Raw genomic sequence first — 19,664 nt, forward strand, 5'->3', positions numbered from 1 at the left:
CTTTTTGCATTTATCCATTTCATATTGCATTCCTTGTGTGTGCTACTTTTTCCATGGCTAGGAATTCTCCATACAGCTGGTATCAGCTGTGTTCTTTAATCTGCTCATTTGACATGGCTAATATTGGAAGAAAACCTTGAATTACTGCATCCATTAGGAGAGACGTGCAGAGGGAAACAATTTTCCTTTGATATCCCTTTTCAATGGAATTTTACTTTCCAGTTATGAAGCACATCTATCTATGTCATCCTGATTTAAAGGTCCTGCACACAAAGAATTTTCTCAACAGAAACATGAGCTGGTTTATTTCCTTCAAAAGAGAATGGAATAATTATCTGAAAAGAAAAATTTGAAGGGCTGTGGAGAAAAGGTGAGTGAGTGGGACTAGGCTCCTGCAGAAAGCTGGCACAGACATGATGGGCCGAATGGCCTCCTTCTGTACTGTAACCATTCTATGAGTCAATGAGCCTATGTTAATTTTTTTCCTCTTTGAGTTTTTTTTTCTCCTCCTATACTTTCATCTAAACTAGTAGTAGGAGGATTACCGTCTTCCAATTTTCTATGCTCGACCTTCAATCATCTAGGCCCTAAGCTCTGGAATTCCCTGCCTAAACCTCTCCATCTCTCTTTCCTCCTTTAAGATGCCCCTTAAGGGTACCCGTTTGATTAAGCTTTTGGTCATATATGGCTCAGTGTCAAATTATGTCTGAAAGCCTCCTTAAGATCTGTTACTTTGAACATATCGTTGATCTCCTAAATCTCGCTTCCTCTTCAATGTCCATTGTTTCTTGTGAAATACTGAGGTATATTTTAACATGAAAATTGCGATATGAATGCAAGGTTTCTGTTGTGTGATGTGGTGCATTATTGTGCAAGATAACATCCCTAAGCATCACCACACAGCTCTTAATTTTTTCTCCTTTGCCTCCACTCCTCCTCACCAAAAAGAAAAGGTGGTGGCTCATGCCAAGCTACATTTCCATAGGTGCCAGCAAATCACTGGTACCTTACCAAACTGGTCATTCTTCACACATTAGTTTCTACAGTAAATGTTGACAGGGTACATCGTAGCTGGGCCTTATTCTGTCATCATCCATTATCCACAGAATTCCATCTTTAGCAAAGCTTGGGACATAGCAATTGGGAGACTGGCTGACATGTTTTTCTTCACGATATCAGAGCATTGATTCCAACTCAACCACTATCAGCCAAAGTTATAGATTCATCCCTTGACTCCTTTCTTGCATTTTGGAAATCACAAAGATTATGTTTGTAGATGAATGATGAGGGCATCTAACTATTATTTGTTGCTTGAAATTCAGCTGCTGGCTTAGGTGATCTCAAACAGCCTCTGTGACAGGTAAACAAAGTGAAATTCTGTGTGAATGTTATTTCTATCACAGCCACTTTGACATTTCTTCTCCGACTTAGAGAGAGCTGCAACATTTCACACTTCACCTGTCAGAAGAGCATGTCTAGATTGTTTTTAATGAGTTTGTTGAAATCTTTTGGATCAAGGTTGATTGCAACAAGTCGCTATCAATTATCTGGTCAGACAAATCACATCAAGGTCTTAAACATCTCAGTGAAGGAGAAATTCCTACTGGCCCTTTAAATGAAAGAACAGTCTTACAGAGAGACGTTTTCTTTTATTGCCTAATATGATGCAGTCATCTGGCCATAAAATGACTCTATGATTTGGAGACTGAGCATCATACTTTAACAACCTGGGATGCAATCGCTCTGACCCTGATGATTTATCCACTTTCAAGGATGTCATACTCTCTAGTACTTCCTCTCTCATTATGCACATCGTATCTAATATTTCACACTCCTCCTCTTTAACTACAATGTCTGCATCAACCCTCTCCTTTGTGAAGACAGAGATAAAAACTCATTAAGAACCCTGCCCACATCTTCTGCATCCATGCATAAGTTCCCTTTTACATCTCTGATAGGCCATACCCTTTCCTTAGTTATCCTCTTCGTCTTAATGTACTGATAAAAAATCTCTGACCAGATCTTGTCGCCACCATCTTTATATGGCTGGTCCAGTTAAGTTTCTGGTCAATGGTAACCCCCAGGATGGTTGGGTTTCAGCATTGGTAATGATGTTGAATATCAAGGGAAGATGGTTAGCTTCTTTCTTGTTGGAGTCATTGACTGGCACTTGTGTGGTGCGATGTTACTCGTCACTTATCAGACCAAGCCCAAAAGTTGTCCAGGTCTTGCTGCATGTAGGCACGGACTGCTTCAGTGTTAAGGAGTTGTGAATGGTACTGAACACGCAATCATCAGCAAACATCCCCACTTCTGACCTTATGTTGGCTGGCAGATCATTAATGAAGCAGATGAAGGTGTTGGGCCTATACACTACCCTGAGGAACTCCCACAGTGATGTCCTGGGGCTGAGATGATTGACCTCCTACAATCACAACCATCTTCCTTTGTGCTAACCATGAGCATCAGTGAGCAGGTTATTGCTGTGTAAGAACTGTTTGATAGCGATGTCAATGAAACCTTCTATCACTTTGCTGACGATTGAGAGTCATCTGATGGGGTGGTAATAGACCGGATTGGATTTGTCCTGCTTTTTGTGGACAGGACATACCTGGGCAATTTTCCACATTGTTGGGTAGATGCCAGTGTTGTAGTTGTACTGGAACAGCTTGGCTAGGGGCAAGGCTAACTCTGGAGTACAAGTCTTCAGTACTACAGCTGGAATGTTGTCAGGGCCCTTAGTCTTTGCTGTATTCAGTGCTTTGAGCCATTTCTTGATATCACATGGAGTGAATTGAATTAGCTGAAGACTAGCATCTGTGATGGTGGGGACCTCAGGAGAAGGCCATGATGGATCATCCATTCAGCACTCCTTGCTGAAGATGGTTGCAAATGCTTCAGCCTTGTGTTTTGCACTAATGTGCTGGGCTCCACCATCATTGAGGATGGGGATTTTTGTGGAGCCTCTTCCTCCGGTTAGTTGTTTAATTGTCCATCACCATTCATGACCAGATGTGGGAGGACTGCAGAGCTTTGATCAAATCCATTGCTTGTGGAATCACGTAGCTCTGTGTATAACATGCTGCTTCTGCTGTATAGCATGCAAGTAGTCCTGTGTTGTAGCTTCACCAGGTCCCCCTCCCCAAATACTTTGTATAGAATTACATAGAAGCTGCAGCAGAGAAACAAGCCAATTGACCCACAGGTCCATGCCAGTGTTTATACTCCACATAAGCCTCCTTACAGTCTAATCACCTCTTCCTACCCTGCCCCTATATCCCTCTGTAACCTTCTCCCTCATATACGTAACAAGCCTTAAACATGTCAACAGTATCTGCTTCAACAGTTCCATTTGGCAACAAGTTCCACATTCTCTTCACTCTCAGTGTAAAGACATTTCGCCTAAATTTTTTATTTGATTTGTTATTGGCTATCTTATATTTATGCCCTCTTGTTCTGGACTTTCCACAAGTGAAATAATTTCTCCAGGCCCATCTTATTGAACATCTTCATCATTTTAAAGACCTCTATCAGGTCTCCTTAGTCTTCTCTTTTCCAGAGTAAAGGCCTACAGACTGCTCAATTCTTCACCAAAAGTTGCATCCTCACAATTCTGGTAACAGCCTTGTAAATCTTTTCTCTGGTGCTTCAATATCCTCTTTGTAATGTGGAGACCAGAACTGCGCACAATATTTCAAGTGTGTTCAAGCCATGGTTCTATATAAATTTGAAATTATCTGCATGCTATTGTATTCTATTCTTCTGGAAATGAACGCCTGTACTTTTTACACATTATGGCCTTATCAACTTGTGTTGCTACTTTTCATGATTTATGTATCTGTATTCCCAGATCTATTTGCTCCTCTAACCTATTTACTTTCTTACACTCTAAAAAATAAGCAATCTTTATTCCTACTACCAAGCTAACCACCTCACATTTCATTTGCCATTTATCTGCCCACTCTGCAAACATATTTCTGTCTTCCTGTATTTTAGTGCAGTCTTCCTTATTATTAGCTGTGTTTCTGTCCCTGCTCCCCCCTCCTGCCCAACAATTTGGCATCATCTGTAAATTTCAACACCCTACCTCCAATTACTGAGACTAAACCATTTATGTACTTGCAAGTAACAGATCCCTGCGGGATACCACTTCCTACTTTCTGCTAGTCTCAGAAACTTCCTTTAACTCTAACTTTTGTTTTGTCGCCATCTTTTAATCCATCCTGCTACCTAGCCCTTTATTCCCATGTCATGACCTTTACAATGAATCTCTTATGTGGCACCTTGCCAATGGCCTTCTGAAAGTTCATATATACCCCATTTGCGATAGTGTCCTTGACTATGCCTTTTATTACTGCTTCAGAAAATTCAATAAGGTTAATTGAATAAACACAACCTTCCTTTTAGAAAGCCATGCTGACTTTTTTTTGTTACATTTTAGATGTTTTGTCGTCTCATCTTCTGTCAAAGATTCTAATATCTTTCCTACCACTGACATTAAGCTAACTGGTCTATTAGTTCTCTGGATTAGTTCTACCTCCCCTTTTGAAGTTAAGAATTACAGCTGCTATCTGCTAGCTCTCTAGCATTAATCATTTTTTCTACAGAATTTTTAAGTATGCGTACATGTGTCTCTGCTATCTAAAGCTTCTTTGAGTATCCATGGGCGCAATCCATCTGCACCCTCCTACACACCACCTACCAACCTTTAACTTTCCCTACCATTTTCCTTTGGATCCTGTGTGCTATTTAAAAAAAACAGTGAAATTGCATTACGATGATCATCATAGATCAGTGGCCTAATAATATATTGTATGCTGCAAGGCATAAATCAGGAAGTCATCTGACTTACCTTGAGAAAATATATGTATTATTTATTACATATTGAACATGATCATTTTAAACAGATTTCTTGCATGTTATTGTTTGAGCAAAAATGTATTCATTTTAGGATGAGCAATACATTAAGTCAGTACCTCTGAAGTCCCCCAAGGATCTAGCCATGGCCCCATCTTATTTCTTATCTACAGTCTGACCCTCAGCGACATCATTCCAAAAACACAACGTAAGGTTCCACATTTGCACTGACGACACCCAACTCTACCTCACTACCTCTCTTGACTGCTTCACTGCCTCAGTTTGCTCAGGCTGTTTGTCTGACATCCAGTGCTGGATAAGCAGAAATTTAATCCAATTAAAAATTGGGAACACCAGAACCATTGTATTTAGCCCCCTCCCAATCTCCATTCCCAGCCACTGATTCCATCCCTCTTGCTCCCTGACCACTGTCTCAAACTGAACCAGACTGTTCGCAACCTTATCCTATTTCACTCTCAGATGAGTTTCCAACTCCATATACTCTTCATTACCAAGACAGTCTACATCCACCTCTGTAATATCACCATCTCTAGTCCTGCCTTAGCCCATCTGCTGCTGAAATCCTCACTCAGTACTCTCCTGACTGGCCTCCCATCTTGCATCAACTTGAGCTCATCCAAAACTCATCTGCCTGAATTGTAACTCACACTGTCCCATTCACCCATCATCCCTGTGCTTGATGACCTATATTGCCTCCCGGTCCACCAGTGCCTTGAATTTAAAATTCTCATCCTTGTGTTCAAATCACTCCCTGACACCATTCCCTATCTCTGTAACCTCTTCCAGCCCTACAACTTCCTTAGAACTCCAATTCTTGCCTCTTGTGCTTCCCAACTTCCTTTTCCCCACAATTGTCAGCTGTTTCTTTGGTTATCTAGGCCCTAAGCTCTGAAATTTCCTCCCTAAACCTCTGCCTCTCCACTTCTTTTTCTCCTTTGAGACACTCCTCGAAACCTGTGGCTCCTGTGAAGTTCTCTGGAATGTACATCAAAGGTGCTATAGAATTGCAAGTCGCTTTTGTTTGGCTCATGTTAATTGTTTTCCGCCTGCAAAGCACCTTTAAATGCACCACGTAAATTTAATGTAAGTTGTCATTAAAACCCTGGAGCAAGTTAGCCGGCTTTTATGATGGTGAAACTCTGACATCAGCAGAAACCACTGTGACATCATTTCACTTGATGTATGTTGCTGCTGGACGACTTTTATAATGCTGGTCCATAGAGTTTCTGAAAGGGGGTGAAACTGTTTTTGGTGTGTTGGGGAGTTGGGGGAGGAAGGACTGCCTGTTTGGTGTGGTTTTAAAAAAAAAATTCTATTGGGAGGGATTGCAAGGTTGTTGGCAACTCCTCCTTGGCTCCCCAACTTTATTTCCAACAACTGGAAGGAAAAGTTTTTTTTACTTTCTGGGAGAAGGAGTCTGATGCCCCAGGGTGGTGGGAGGGGTTTTGCTAGGGGGGTGGTGGGTTGGGGTGGGGAAGAGAACGGTGGGGGGCGTGTCCGCTATATTCAAATCAGCCTGTTGGTGCAGCTCAACCCACCAATTGTGAGAGAAGCGCAATTGACATGTAAATCGCCTCGAAGTTAAATCTACGTGCATGCGCAGTACGCCAAAACTGGGACTTAGACGTTGTGCAGGGAGCTGAAGCAGCTCAATTTGAGGCAGGTCTTTGGTGTGTATACAACTCAACTCCTAACAACACAAATATATATAATCAAAAAGAAAACCCTCAAAAATGAGCGTTGATCATCTTTCCCAGGTAGGTAGGACGAGCTTCAGAATCATCAGTGACATTTATAAAGCCAAGTGACTTTTTTCCCCCCAAATATATTTAAAAAAAAACATTTAGTGATTTGAAACTTGTGAAAAATTTTCATTTTGTCTCTCTCACTTGATGGTTAATGACTTTTTTTTGGAAGAAAATAAAGTTTTAATCTGTTTTTTTGTGTGTGTTGCAGGTCAATACGGATTCTCGCTTGAACGGTGAGTGTTTTGGGTGGAAAATTGTCTTATTTTTGTCAAGATTATGTCTTTTTTCAACCCCCCTCTTTCTCCTGTTCTCTGAGGGAGAACAAGAGGATCAGACATGGCGTCCAGAGACTAAGTCCCGTCTACGTGCCCACAAGCCCTATTGTTCAAATCAGCCTCAAAAACAACCGCCTTGCAGCCGCCCCACGGAGCCCATTTCCCCGTCAGTCGCCGCCACTGCACCCGGAGTCTGGGAAGCAGGTGTCGGGAGGCCGTTGGCGGGTTCGGCCGGGCCGGCATCGCGAGCGAAAACCCGGCTTTTCGGCCGTTAGGACTTAGTCTCTGCGCCATTTTATTTTTCCTCTCTCTGTCGGTTCCTTCGTGCATGTTGCAAGAGCGAGGCTCCTACATGGAGCAATGTGCTGGGCATTTAAATAGGGATCAGCAAACCCCTGGCAGGAGGAAGCTAGAGGAAAGTTTACATATATCCAACAAAAGAGGGAGAAATCGGAAACTCGCCTTATTTTTTTGGCCAAAAAAAATGCAGTTTTTTAAAATGCATTTTTGATTTTTTTTGTGTGTGTGGTTGGTGATGGAGCAGCAATGCTTCCACTCACATGGCGGCAGCATCGTGAAGGTTATCATATTTCTTTAAAAATGAATATTTTGTATGTTTTAAAAAAATTTTTTTTTACATTGGATGTTTTTGTTTCTTTCCTGACCCAGGCACAAAAAAAAATAAAACCGGTGTTTAAACTTCCCGGGGTTATATTGTGTGTTTTTTTTAAACTGCTGCTAGACCAGCGTGTAGATACTTCTAGAAGGTGCCCGAGAGTTTTTTTTTGTGAATTTATATAGGTTGTACGTTTTCAAAAATTAAACATATCTGTTGGGATAGTGATTGTCAGATCTTCATGCATGTGTAGTGTAAGCTCTGCCATGATGCCCAGTGCAGCGACATGTTTCATTTTTAATATCTTAAGTTATTTATGGAAATGGTAAAATTGCTTTCACCTTTCCCAAAGTCTAGTGAAACTACGACAGGGCATTGCCAGGGGAGGGTTTTTTTTTGGATTAATTTTGTGATCAGCTATATTCCATTTTGCACCTCTTCCCTATTCATCAGAAAGGATCACTGCATATTTGTATGAGGTGTAAAATTGTTGTACTCCTGGGTGGTAATGATTTTAAGATACTGATCCATTTAAAACAGTTTCACTTTGAAAAGACTGATTTAATTAGAACTGTCGATGATACAGGACATCAGGAATGAAAACTTGCATGCAACTTGTTAATGTTTTTTTAAAAAAATGATCCTGTTAGAATTGGGGATTGGTTCTAACAGGCTCTCTGATATTCAACAGAGAATGTAGCTATCATATTTTTGAATTAATGCTCATGTAATACCATGATAAGCCAAGTGCTTTTTTTTCATTAACGTGTGTGTTTGCTTTTAGTGTAAAAAGGTGTTGCCAAATAATTAAGTGTGACATCTTCCTTTTTTTAAGATTCGAATTACCCAATAGTAACTGGGTTTTGATTTTCAGTGTGTTGAAGACATCCTCTCAAATGGCAAACCTCCTGTACTAGGTTGCATGAGAATTGGTCAAGTCCTTCAAGAAGGAAATGAGGGGAGCTGAGAATTGAGCCTAACTGTAGAAACTGTATTTAACTTTTTTTTTAAAAAGATGGAGAGCTAGAGTTGAGTGCCATTAGTTTTTGCCTTGAGTAGGTATAATACAGTTGGAGAATATTAGTGAAATGAAAAGAATAAAACTTAAACATATTTTCAGAAAAAATCTTCAATTTAATGAAATTCCTCTCGTGTTTATTTTTGCTGATCAGTGAGGTGCTATACCCCCAATGATGCATTGGAGTTGACTTTTCAAATTTAATTTGGAGAACAGGGTGTGATTGAGGTTTGAGAGGCTTACTCTTATGAATGTAAACATCACTAATTAATTGGATGATTATTGAGTGGAATCCCAATTCAAGGCTCTTCTCAATTTCTGTTATCAAAACAATGATGCATAGTGTGATTCCATATTTCTGTGACCATTCTTCAGCAATACACTTAAATTAGTCTTAATATTCTTGCTGTATCACAAGGGGAATCACAGCAGATCAATCTAGGTCTTTTGTGGGGGCACATTTCAGCAAATGCCAGTGAGTGGAGATCAGAAGCAGGAACCTTGTCTGACGTCTTCCCAGGCTTGGTGCTGAATAGGGAGAGAGGGATGATCTTGTCTCTTCTGCGTCAGCTGCTACATTTACCACAGCCATCATGGCACACAAGTATTTCTGACTTTCAGCTGAAATTCTTGAAAGTGATGCTGTGGAGAACCGAGTGGTATTGAACATGGTGGCTGATGACAGTATGGGTGGGAAGATTGAGGGCACTTGGCCCTTCTACTGTCTGTTATCTAGTATTTCTTCCTGTTAATCCTTTTCCTGGAGATCCTAAATCAATGGTAGTAGATGAGCTCAATAGATGGAAAACACTGAGATCTGCTTAGTCTGTGGTAACTGACTGACTAATTGGAATGTTTTAAAATATAATTAGGGGTTTTTCCCTTCCCTTCTGGAAGTGCAGTCTCATTCTGGGATCATGGGTGTTGGACATTTACACTCAAGTGTCCGTTCTTCATGAATGAGTTCGGGACTGCGCAGCAAAGATAGATCTGACCACTTATGCCACGTGTTCCTTCCAGCAGGAATCACTGAATGATAAGCTGTGGAATCTACCTGCCCCCACAGCCCAGGGGAACTGAGGCTAGTTACAATACTTGCAGCTGTTCTGGTTAAGATCAGGTAACTGAACAAGGACTGAAGCTCAAAGCTGGGCTCTACCTGGTTGGTTTACTTTAGTTTCTGTATCAGACTGTCAAGTTACCAACTAGGCTAAAGAGCGAGCCAGTCTATTAGAGTTTATTCATTTTCTTCTTGAATCGGTGAGTCATGCTGTGATGTGATTCCAATGATGCTGATAACCCTTTATTGCCTTAACTAAGTGCCTGTTCTTGCCATGTGAGCCTGGGCTGTTAAATTAAGAGACACCACAACAGCAAGACAATCTCTGCGCCTACACATTTTCCAAGAAGGGTTATTGTCTGCTATTCAGGATTGAGTCATGGGACAGTTGTGCTTTGTTGAGGTGAAATCAGTCCAGTGTAGAGGCCAGGGATCAAATCTAGGGCCACCTTTGTGTCCCAGCACTTAACTATAATGTTGCTTTTTGGAAAAGGAAATTTGTTATTGGTAAGCCACTGTATGCACTGACGAGTGGTTATTTACCCAAGAGAGCTTTCAGCATCCATTGTACATTCCACAGAGGGAACCCAGGGAATTATGGAACAGCTAGACTAATGCCTGTTGTCAGGAAATTGATAGAATTTACAATTAAGAATAGCATGACTGAACACCTTGAAATTTTGCAGCTGATCAGAGAACCAGTGTGGATTTGTAAAAGAGAGGTCATACATGACAAACCTGATTGAATTTGAATTTTTTAGAGGTGACTATAGCAGTGGACAGGGGAATATCTATGGATGTTATTTATATGGACTTCCAGAAGGAATTTGCTGAAGTCCCTCATAAGAGATTGTTAACTAAAGTTGAAGACAAATTGGCTGAGTGGCAGGAGACAAAGTGGCGATAACTGGCAGGTACTCTCATTGTGACTAGTGGTGTCCCACAAGGGTCTCTGTTGGGGCCTCAACTATTCACCACATCTATTACTTAGATGATGGGATAGAAAGCTACCTATCCAAATTTTCAATCAAAGATAGGTAGCATTGTAAGCAGTGTAGATGGAAATATAAATTTGCAAAGAGATATTGATAGATTAAGTGAATGGATAAAACTGGCAAATAGATTTCACTTTAGGCAATGTGAGGTCAGCTAATTTGGACCAAAAAGAATAGAACTTCCTAAATGCTGAAAAGCTAGAAACAGTGGAGGTGCAAAGAGACTTGGGGGTCCAGGTAGATAGATTATTAAAATAACAAAAGGTTCAAAAAAGGCTAATCAAATGCTGGTCTTGTGGAGGACAGAATGCAAGAGGATAGAAGTTGTGCATCAGCTATAAGAAGTCCTGCTTAGACCATACCTGGAACACTGTGTGCAGTTTTGTGCATCACATCTTGGGATTGATATATTGGCCTTGGAGAGAGTGTAGTACAGTTTTACCAGGTGATACCTAGATTTAAAAGTTAAATTGCAATGATGGATAACATAAATGAGGGTTGTATTTCCTGGAATCTAGAAGATTAAAAGGTGCTGGAATTTTTCAAGATATTAAGGGGAACAGAGGCTAGATAGAAGGAAGCTAATTCTCACCTCTGTCTGTGGCTGCATCAAGCTGTGTGTAGACCCCGGTACGCAAACACCAAGTGCCACTACGTACTGAGGTTCTACCTGTCCCAAGTATTGCGAAGGATGGGTCTGGCCACATCGCTGTGGAACAGTCCATTTAGGTGGACTGTCCCACACCACCTGTCCGTCATGGAACGGTTTGCGCAGGAAAGCACCTTTGACCACAAGTCCCAACAGGCAGTGGTCTGCATGTAACATCCGCGCGACCCTGCAGGAAATGAGATGGTGTCGGATGGTTCCCCAAGCAGACTGTCGAATTCATTTGGCAGAATGCCTCATCGCCAGAACTTTCAAACAAGGACTAAGACTTAGCTTAGCTGGTGGTGAGAAGGTCACTCCCCATCAGATCTTCCCTGCATGCCTGGAGTCTCACAGCCTTTGCTGTGGTGGGGAAGAGACCTTCGTCCACTTCCTCGAATGTGCCTTTGCAAAGCAGGTCTGGAAAGAGATGCCGTAGTTTTTGTCGAGGTTCATCCCAAGCAGCTCTATTACGCAGGACTCTGCTCTATGGGCTGTTGCCAGGGACGCACATCGAGACAAACATCAACTGCTGCTGGAGCACCATCAACCTGGTGAAAGATGTTTGGTCTGTCCGAAACCTGCTGATCTTCCAGTGCAGCATTGTCCACGATCGACTGTTGCAGATTGGCACATTCCAGTATCCAGGGCTATATGTTGAGGGATGCATTAAAGCTTAGGGCAGCTGCCTCAAAGGCTCAGTGTAAGGTCCTCCCGCCATAGTATAATGAAGAGACCTTGTAAAACCCCTCTGGCTGTATGCATCAGGGAATGTTTTTGGTACGTAATGCAAATGCACATTGTATATAAAATGGAATGGCAAGAGTAGTGAGGCACCTCATGTTCTGTATGGAAAGAAACTGATCTTTATTGCACTTTCTGAAATGTCCAATTTGAATTGTTTTGTAATGTATTTTTCTTACAAATTTTACAAATAAAGTACATTTTGGGGGGGAGAAAAGCAACTATTTCTATTGGTTGGGGAGTCTAGGTCTATGGGGCATAGTCAAAAAATTCAAGGCAGACCTTTTCAGGAGTGAAATTCGGGAACACTTCTACAAAACAAGGTGGTGGAAGTTTGGAATTCTTCGCAAATGTTAATTGATGCTAGATCAGTTGGTAATTCTAAAAGTGATTGGTTAACAAAAATCTTTCAAAGGTATTAAAGGGATTTTATATAGGGCAAAGGCAGATTTATGGAGTTAGGTCACAGATCAAGTGTGCGCTTGTTGAATGGCGGAACAGGCTCAAGGGACTAAGTGGCCTACTCCTGTTCCTGTGTTTCTGTGCTTGACCTTATTTCTCTCTCTCTCTGCTGATTTGGTGAATCTGCTCCGTCTGTGGCAGTCATTTTTAGACGAGGGCTACTTGAATTTAAATGGGATGATACTATTACATGCAATAATTCATGCTCTGAGCTGTTTCTGCAAGGAAGACCCATTTCTTTTTATGTGGCCAGGTAGTCAATTTGACAGAAGGAGCAGCCAAGTGTGATTGTTCGGTGGCAGGTTGGGTGTGGGGAGCCACTCCATTCCCATTGGACACAAGTGCCCCATTGGATGTCAACTCATTCAGAGCACAGATCACTAGCCTCCTGCTTGCTGGCTCTATGATGGGAGGATCACTCTGCTCCCAACGGATGCGAGTACTCTGTTGGATGTCTTATTACTGGGAGACCTCAGAATTCTCATCACTCTGTTTCCATTTTTTTTTTAAACTGTACATAATACATTAGCAAGGACAAATTTTATATTTTCAGTCAGGTCACCAGACCCATCTTTCCCTATCCATCTATTTTTTTTTCCCCACCATCATAAAATCAATGATGCTTCTTAATGCTTATTGTAATCTCTGTAGGGATAAGTGATGACCTCTTTGTGTATTGTCCTCTGAGTTTGAGTTCTATTCTAAATGATGTATTGTCCTGATAGCAGTCTTGATCTGGTTGAGTTTGAAGTTGCAGGTTAGGACTATATATATAATTGTAGTGATGCTATTGGAATGATGACCTGTTGTATGGGTGTTAGTGTATCTATGTTATTATTGGCTGGGTGTGGTGCTGCACAAGGAACAATATTATCCATTCTAATTACTTTTTTAAAGCTTGGCCTGATCTCAAATTTTCTTTTGCATATGTAATGCCATGCTAAACCCTCAATTTCTATATGACCTGGTGGTTTTTCCTGGTAATGATGTAGGAAGTAGATGAGCAATACATGGGGTAACATTTTTTCAAGCTTCAGATTTGGAGGGGGAAAATTAAGAATTTTAGGGCAGATGAGTGGCATAAGTAAGTGAGAGAGATTGGACTTCTCACCTGGCAGGAGGACAATGGGAACGAGTAGTAAAACCCATGAGAGACTTTGTAGTTTAAAGGAGGAAAAGAAGTTATGAGGGAGAGGGGAGGAAAGAAAGAAAGACGTTCTGATCCAACACTCCACATAGCTGAGGAAAAACTATATAATGCTTCAGTAATGAGAAGGAGGCCTGCTCGAGCATCGTCACAGTAGCTTTCCTGGACTGACCTTTCTCAATATTGTTCTTCCACATTGCTGAGATTATTGATATTGAAATGAGATCCCTAATTGCTTTCTGCAGGAGCCCCTACTTCTAATTACTGTTGGCATTTTTCGTGTGTAGCTTTTTTGGGAACAGTGTATCTTTCTTTCTAAAATGAAAAGGAACTGAAACTAATGAAATCAAAAGACTAGAATAGTTCTGATTGTCAATAAGATTGAGATCTTTGAACATTGGTAATGAGTGAGCAATTAGCTCTTTGACTTCTGAGAAGCGGATAGGAGCAAGACTAAGCAACTCAGCCCTTTGAGCCTGCTCCACCATTCAATAGGTTAATGGCTGAACTGATTTACTCCACATTTCCACCTACCCCCGATAACCTTCCGCCCCTTGCTTATCAAAAATCTGTCTACCTCTGCCTTAAAAATATTCAAAGTCTCTGCTTCCATCGCCATTTGAGGAAGAGAATTCCAAAGACTCACGACCCTCTGCAAAAAAATTTCTCCTCATCTCTGTCTTAAATGGGCGACCCCTTATTTTTAAACAGTGACCCCTAGTTCTAGATTCTTCCACAAAGGGAAACATCCTTTCCACATCCACCCGGTCAAGACCCCTCAGGATCTTATGTTTCAATCAAGTCGCCTCTTACTCTTCTAAATTACAGCGGATACAAGCCTAGCCTGTCCAGTCTTTCCTCATAAGACAGCCCGCCCTTTCTGGGTATTAGTCTAGTAAACCTTCTCTGTACTGCCTCCAACGCATTTACATCCTTCTTTAAATGAGACTAGTACTGCACACAGTACTCCAGATGTGGTCTCACCAATACCCTGTATTGCTGAAGCATAACCACCTACTTTTGTATTCAATTCCCCTTGCAATAAACGATTAGCTTCTCTTAGCTTTCCTAATTACGTGCTGTACCTGCATACTAACCTTTTGTGATTCATGCACTAGGACATCCAGATCCCTCTGCATCTCAGAGCTCAGCAGTCTCACCATTTAGGTTATAAGCTTTTTTATTCTTCCTGCCAAAGTGGACAATTTCCCACTTTCCCACATTATATTCCATTTGCCAGGTCTTTGTCCCCTCATTTAACCTATCTATAACCCTTTGTAGCCTCCGTATGTCCTCTTCACAAGTTACTTTCCTACCTATCTTTCTGTCATCAGTAAATTTAACAACCATACCTTTGGTCCCTTCATCTAAGTCATTTATATAAATTGTAAAAAGTTGAGACCCAGCACAAATACTGGTGGCACACCACTCGTTACATCTTGCCAACCAAAAAATGACCCATTTATGCCTACTCTGTTTCCTGTTAGCTAACCAATCTTCTATCCGTGCCAATATATTACCCCCTACATCATGAGCTTTTATTTTCTGCAATAACCTTTGATGTGGCACCTTATCAAATGCCTTCTGGAAATCTTTACAATACCTCCACTGGTTCCCCTTTATCCACAGCACATGTAACTCCCTCAAAGAACTCCAGTAAGTTGGTTAAACATGATTTCCCTTTCACAAAACCATGTTGACTCTGCCTGATTACTTTGAATTTTTCTAAACGCCCTGCTGTTGTAACATCTTTAATAGCTTCTAACATTTTCCCTGAGACAGATGTTAAGCTAACTGGCCTGTAGTTTCCTTCCTTTTTGAATAAAGGAGCTATTTTCCAATCTAACGGAAACTTCCCTGAATCTGGGCAATTTTGGAAAATTAAAACTAACGCATCAACTATCTCTCTAGCCACTTCTTTTAACACCCTAGGATCCAGGAACTTGTCAGCCCACAGCTCCAACAATTTGTTCAGTACCACTTCCCTGGTGATTGTAATTTTCTTGACTTTCTCCCTCCCTTCCATTTCCTGACTTCTGGCTAACACTGGGATGTTACTTGTATCTTCAATAATGAAGACCGATGCAAAATATCTGTTCAGTTCATTTGCCATCTCCACATTATCCATTATTAATTCCCCAGACTCACTTTTTACAGGATCCACGCTCACTTTGTCAACTCTTCCCTTTGCATTATTATTGATTCATTTTAACCGTCATTCAGCCAGTACAGACTGCTGTAGAACTAGTTTTCTTTCATCTTGTGTTGAATGCCCATCAGTGTAGATTCTTCATCACCTTTGGTTTCATGGCACTGCAGCATTGTTATTCTACTGTGTGTGCATTTTTAATTGTGGCCAAGTAGAAGTTTGACCATGTGGCTTGGCTGCTATGTCCTTTTGTTTCTAGATAAATATTTGGATCTCTGTTGGGCAAACTGCTGACTATTGATGGAGGTGGGGGGGTGCAGTTTGTTGGCCAGTAACTCTTCACTGGTTACAATCTGGAACATTCCCCCTGTTGGTTTCTGAGATGTCTTTGTAGTTACATTACCAAGCTTTGCTTACTGTTCTGACCATCAAATGTAAAGGTCCTGTTACACAAATGTCAAGCAAGAACATCCAGTGAATACACTTGCAGAGGCTGGATATGACATTGTGCTTTCCCTTCCTGTTGCAGACTGGCTAATTAGATGACGTTCAACATGTAACTGGCTAACTTGCCATTTGAGTTGGTAGGTATGGTGGTCTGCAGTTGTGATAATGACAATGGAGAGGTCACATTAGTACAAGCCTTTGAGGAAGGGGAATGAATTATGTCTTTAGGTGGAGGTCAAAAGGCACTGTCTGGACAATGTGGAGTTGTTCTATCCTTGTATCTCTGAATTATTAGTGCTTCATCAGATTCTGAATGGATGACTGCATGTTCTACAGCTGTCTTAGTAAAGGTGAAGAGATCAACTTCATACACTTGTCCTCAGCACTTGCCCTACTTTATCACATCTTCTGAAGATGCTATGGTAATGATTCTACAGTATGGGTATCCTTGACCAGGTCATTATTCTTCATAGATAAACTTAAATCTGTGACTTTAGGCAGGTAGGCATAATGCTTCCCCATTTGAAAGTCTGGTGTAAAACAAAAACTGACTAGGAGTAGAAAGCATGGCTGCTGTTCCTCTGAAATTCAGGAGATGCTGATGACTAAGGCAGTTCTGCTGCCACTCACTTAACCTCTCTGTATCCATTTGTAGCCTGCTGCTGCCTTTGGTTAAGAGCATTGTGTACAGGTGGAACTTGAAATCTTCCTGGTCTGTGCTGCATTGCACTGAACCATGCGGTTCACCAGGAAAACTTCTCTCTCTTTCAAAACTTCTTTTTGGGGTGTATTGTGTATATAAGTTTTTAACTAATGTTCTTCCCAATCCCCTTGATGACACTAACTGTTACTGAGCTGCCATTCCAGAGACACCAAAAGCCCTCTGTGCTTTGCCCAGGTATCCATTCTTCACATTTGCACTGTCAGCTACTTGTCTCGGGCAGAGTTATGAGTCAAATCCAATCCTGTCCTCGTCTAACTTTCACATGGGTGCATCTTCCAGCAGAGTACACTTAAACAAGGTGGAGGAATCTTCGTTGCTACTCACAGCAAGGGGACTGAAGTCAATTTAAGCTGGCCAAGCTGAATACACCTATCTTTGCACAGGGCTGGAATTGAACCCTTGCCCAGTAGTTCACCAAGGTGTGGTTGATTACAGCTTGGCTTCCATTTCTGGAGTTAATCAGTTGATATTTTGCTAAGCCCTTTCCCTATCTATGGTTTCTGAGTTTGTGAAGGTGATTGATTACCCTTCCTTTCACATTTTTTCTTGTTGGATGGGGAAGTGAAGAGTTATGAGCCCACATCTTGCCTCTTTGTTGGAATGTGCTGGTACAGAAACACATTCACTGCCCTTGGCCTTTAACTACTGGGTAGAAATTTCACAAGGCAGAATGGAGAGGTTGCATTTTATGATCTTTCTGGTTTGGACCCTGTTCCTTCTGTTCTCTGCTGTTTGTCTATCCCTTCTCAAATCCATGATCTCTGCAATCAATCCTGATAGTGAACTGTTTCCCTTGCACACCTCCCTCCCAATTTTCTGTCTCCACACTCCTCCCATCCTATAACCGTGGATGCCAGCAGTGGCTGAGCTTAATCCTGCGCTGACAATATATCCAGTCCAGCAGTGTAAGGCAACTACTGCAAATGCAGAACGTTTCACAACATAATATTTGTAGCACTGGTCTTTATTTTTATTTTTTTATTATTTTTTTATTATTTGGAGATACAGCACTGAAACATGCCCTTTGGCCCACCAAGTCTGTGCCGACCAACAACCACCCATTTATACTAACCCTACACTGCCCCCATATTTTCTACCACATCCCCACCATTCTCCTACCACCTACCTACACTAGGGGCAATTTATAATGGCCAATTTACCTATCAACCTGCAAGTCTTTTGGAGGTGGGAGGAAACCGGAGCACCCGGCGGAAACTCACGCAGACACAGGGAGAACTTGCAAACTCTACACAGGCAGTACCCAAAATGGTTCTTGTTTAGTTCATACTCATCTGTTTCGGTCAGGTTTTCTACGTCACTTCAAATTTGCCATGATCAAGGCCTAGTCATGTGCAAAATGTTGGTTTTAGAAAGTTTTTCCTGTATTTCCTCTTTCCCCTACATGCCCTCCCCACTGCCCCAATCCAGAAAGCACCAACAGCTAGTTGGGGTTACGCACAGAGGCTGCTTTCCCACAAGAGAGTGCAAGTTTTTCTGTTGAGAGGCCAGCATTTGGGCATGCCTGTTACTTCCTCCGTATGCCTGGGATATCGCCAGTCTAGGGTGCTTTTTAAATCTAGAACATCCTTGCATATGTACCAGTTTTGACTATAGACTTGTGTCTCCCTTTAAATCCTTTCTTGTATCAATGCAAACAGCAAAACTACCCAAGAGCATGAGTTTCTTTCTTGCCTAGAAATATTGCATTGCACTCTTTTAATTAGAAGGGTAGATTATGCTCCGTCCTTCAGTAAAATTTTAAAATCTGAATGATGGGCGCACATAACTTTATTGTAATTATTTTGTGACCTTCCTTCCTGTTTTGTTTAAATGACACAACATGGTGTTGACCTTGATATGACTTGCTAATTTTGCTATGCTAAGATTGATTTGATCGGCATATTCAGGAGAGGTCTCTGATTTCAGAAAAAGTATCTGTATCTGGAGTGCGAAGTACTTGCTGTGTTTTCCCTTTTTGACTTTTTCTTTTTTTTTTAAAAAAAGGGCTTTTTCTCTCCTCTTTCTTTCCAGTACCTCCGATAATTGCCCACTTCAATCTATTGGACGACATTCATTCTTGCTCCAGAGCAAAAATTAGTTCATGCGGTCTTGCTGAGCAGTAGTAGTATGTCCTGTCTCCATCATTGGAACCTGGATAATAAGTACAAGTTAGTCATGTGTGATGCTGGCTGTATGTATAGGTTGTTGGGTTCAGAAGGCTTATTGAATCCAGCATCTTGTGTTGACTGTATAGTTTGTTGGGCCTCAGTCGGCTTACTGAGTCCAATGCTAACTATGGGTTTCTTTCCTTCCCCTCCCATCCCCACCTCCAAGCATAGTGTAGTAATTCTGCTTACTGCAAGTGGTGGTTATTGTCCCAAAATAAATAGATCCGGATGAAGACCATTTCAAAAATGCCCCCAATCCCTTCAGCACATTATCCAGCGACTTCTTGGGATCCAAGAATTTTTATTTTTTTAAAACTCCTCCACCCAAGCATCCAGTTCATGTATTGATCGCTGTGCAGAACTTTCTGGTGTCTGTCCTAAATTTGCCATTTAATGGTTTGAATCTTTGTTTGCGTTGTCTTACTCTTACTGTTTAATTTGAAGTGCTGTTCTGGGTCTATCTTTTCTGTATTAATATCTTGTGTGTAGTTACCTCTTGGTTATCTCTTGTCATCATTGTAAAGCCCAAATGTCTCTAGTAGTTCCTCAGATCTTTGACACTCGGGATCAATCAGATGGCTCTCTGA

At 41.3% G+C, this 19,664-nt stretch overlaps 1 protein-coding gene across 1 annotated transcript in view; it reads left to right on the plus strand.

Moving 5' to 3' along the window:
• Positions 1–6,492: 6,492 nt before the first annotated feature.
• Positions 6,493–19,664, plus strand: part of top1a (DNA topoisomerase Ia) — a 98,785-nt gene continuing 85,613 nt past the window's right edge. Inside the window, exons 1-2 of the mRNA XM_068048508.1 lie at positions 6,493–6,635; positions 6,835–6,859. Coding sequence (XP_067904609.1) covers positions 6,612–6,635; positions 6,835–6,859 — 49 coding nt within the window. The 5' untranslated portion in view covers positions 6,493–6,611. The remainder of the gene's footprint in view (positions 6,636–6,834; positions 6,860–19,664) is intronic.

The sequence above is a fragment of the Heterodontus francisci genome, chromosome 16, assembly GCF_036365525.1.
Source record: "Heterodontus francisci isolate sHetFra1 chromosome 16, sHetFra1.hap1, whole genome shotgun sequence".
Classification (NCBI taxonomy): domain Eukaryota; kingdom Metazoa; phylum Chordata; class Chondrichthyes; order Heterodontiformes; family Heterodontidae; genus Heterodontus; species Heterodontus francisci.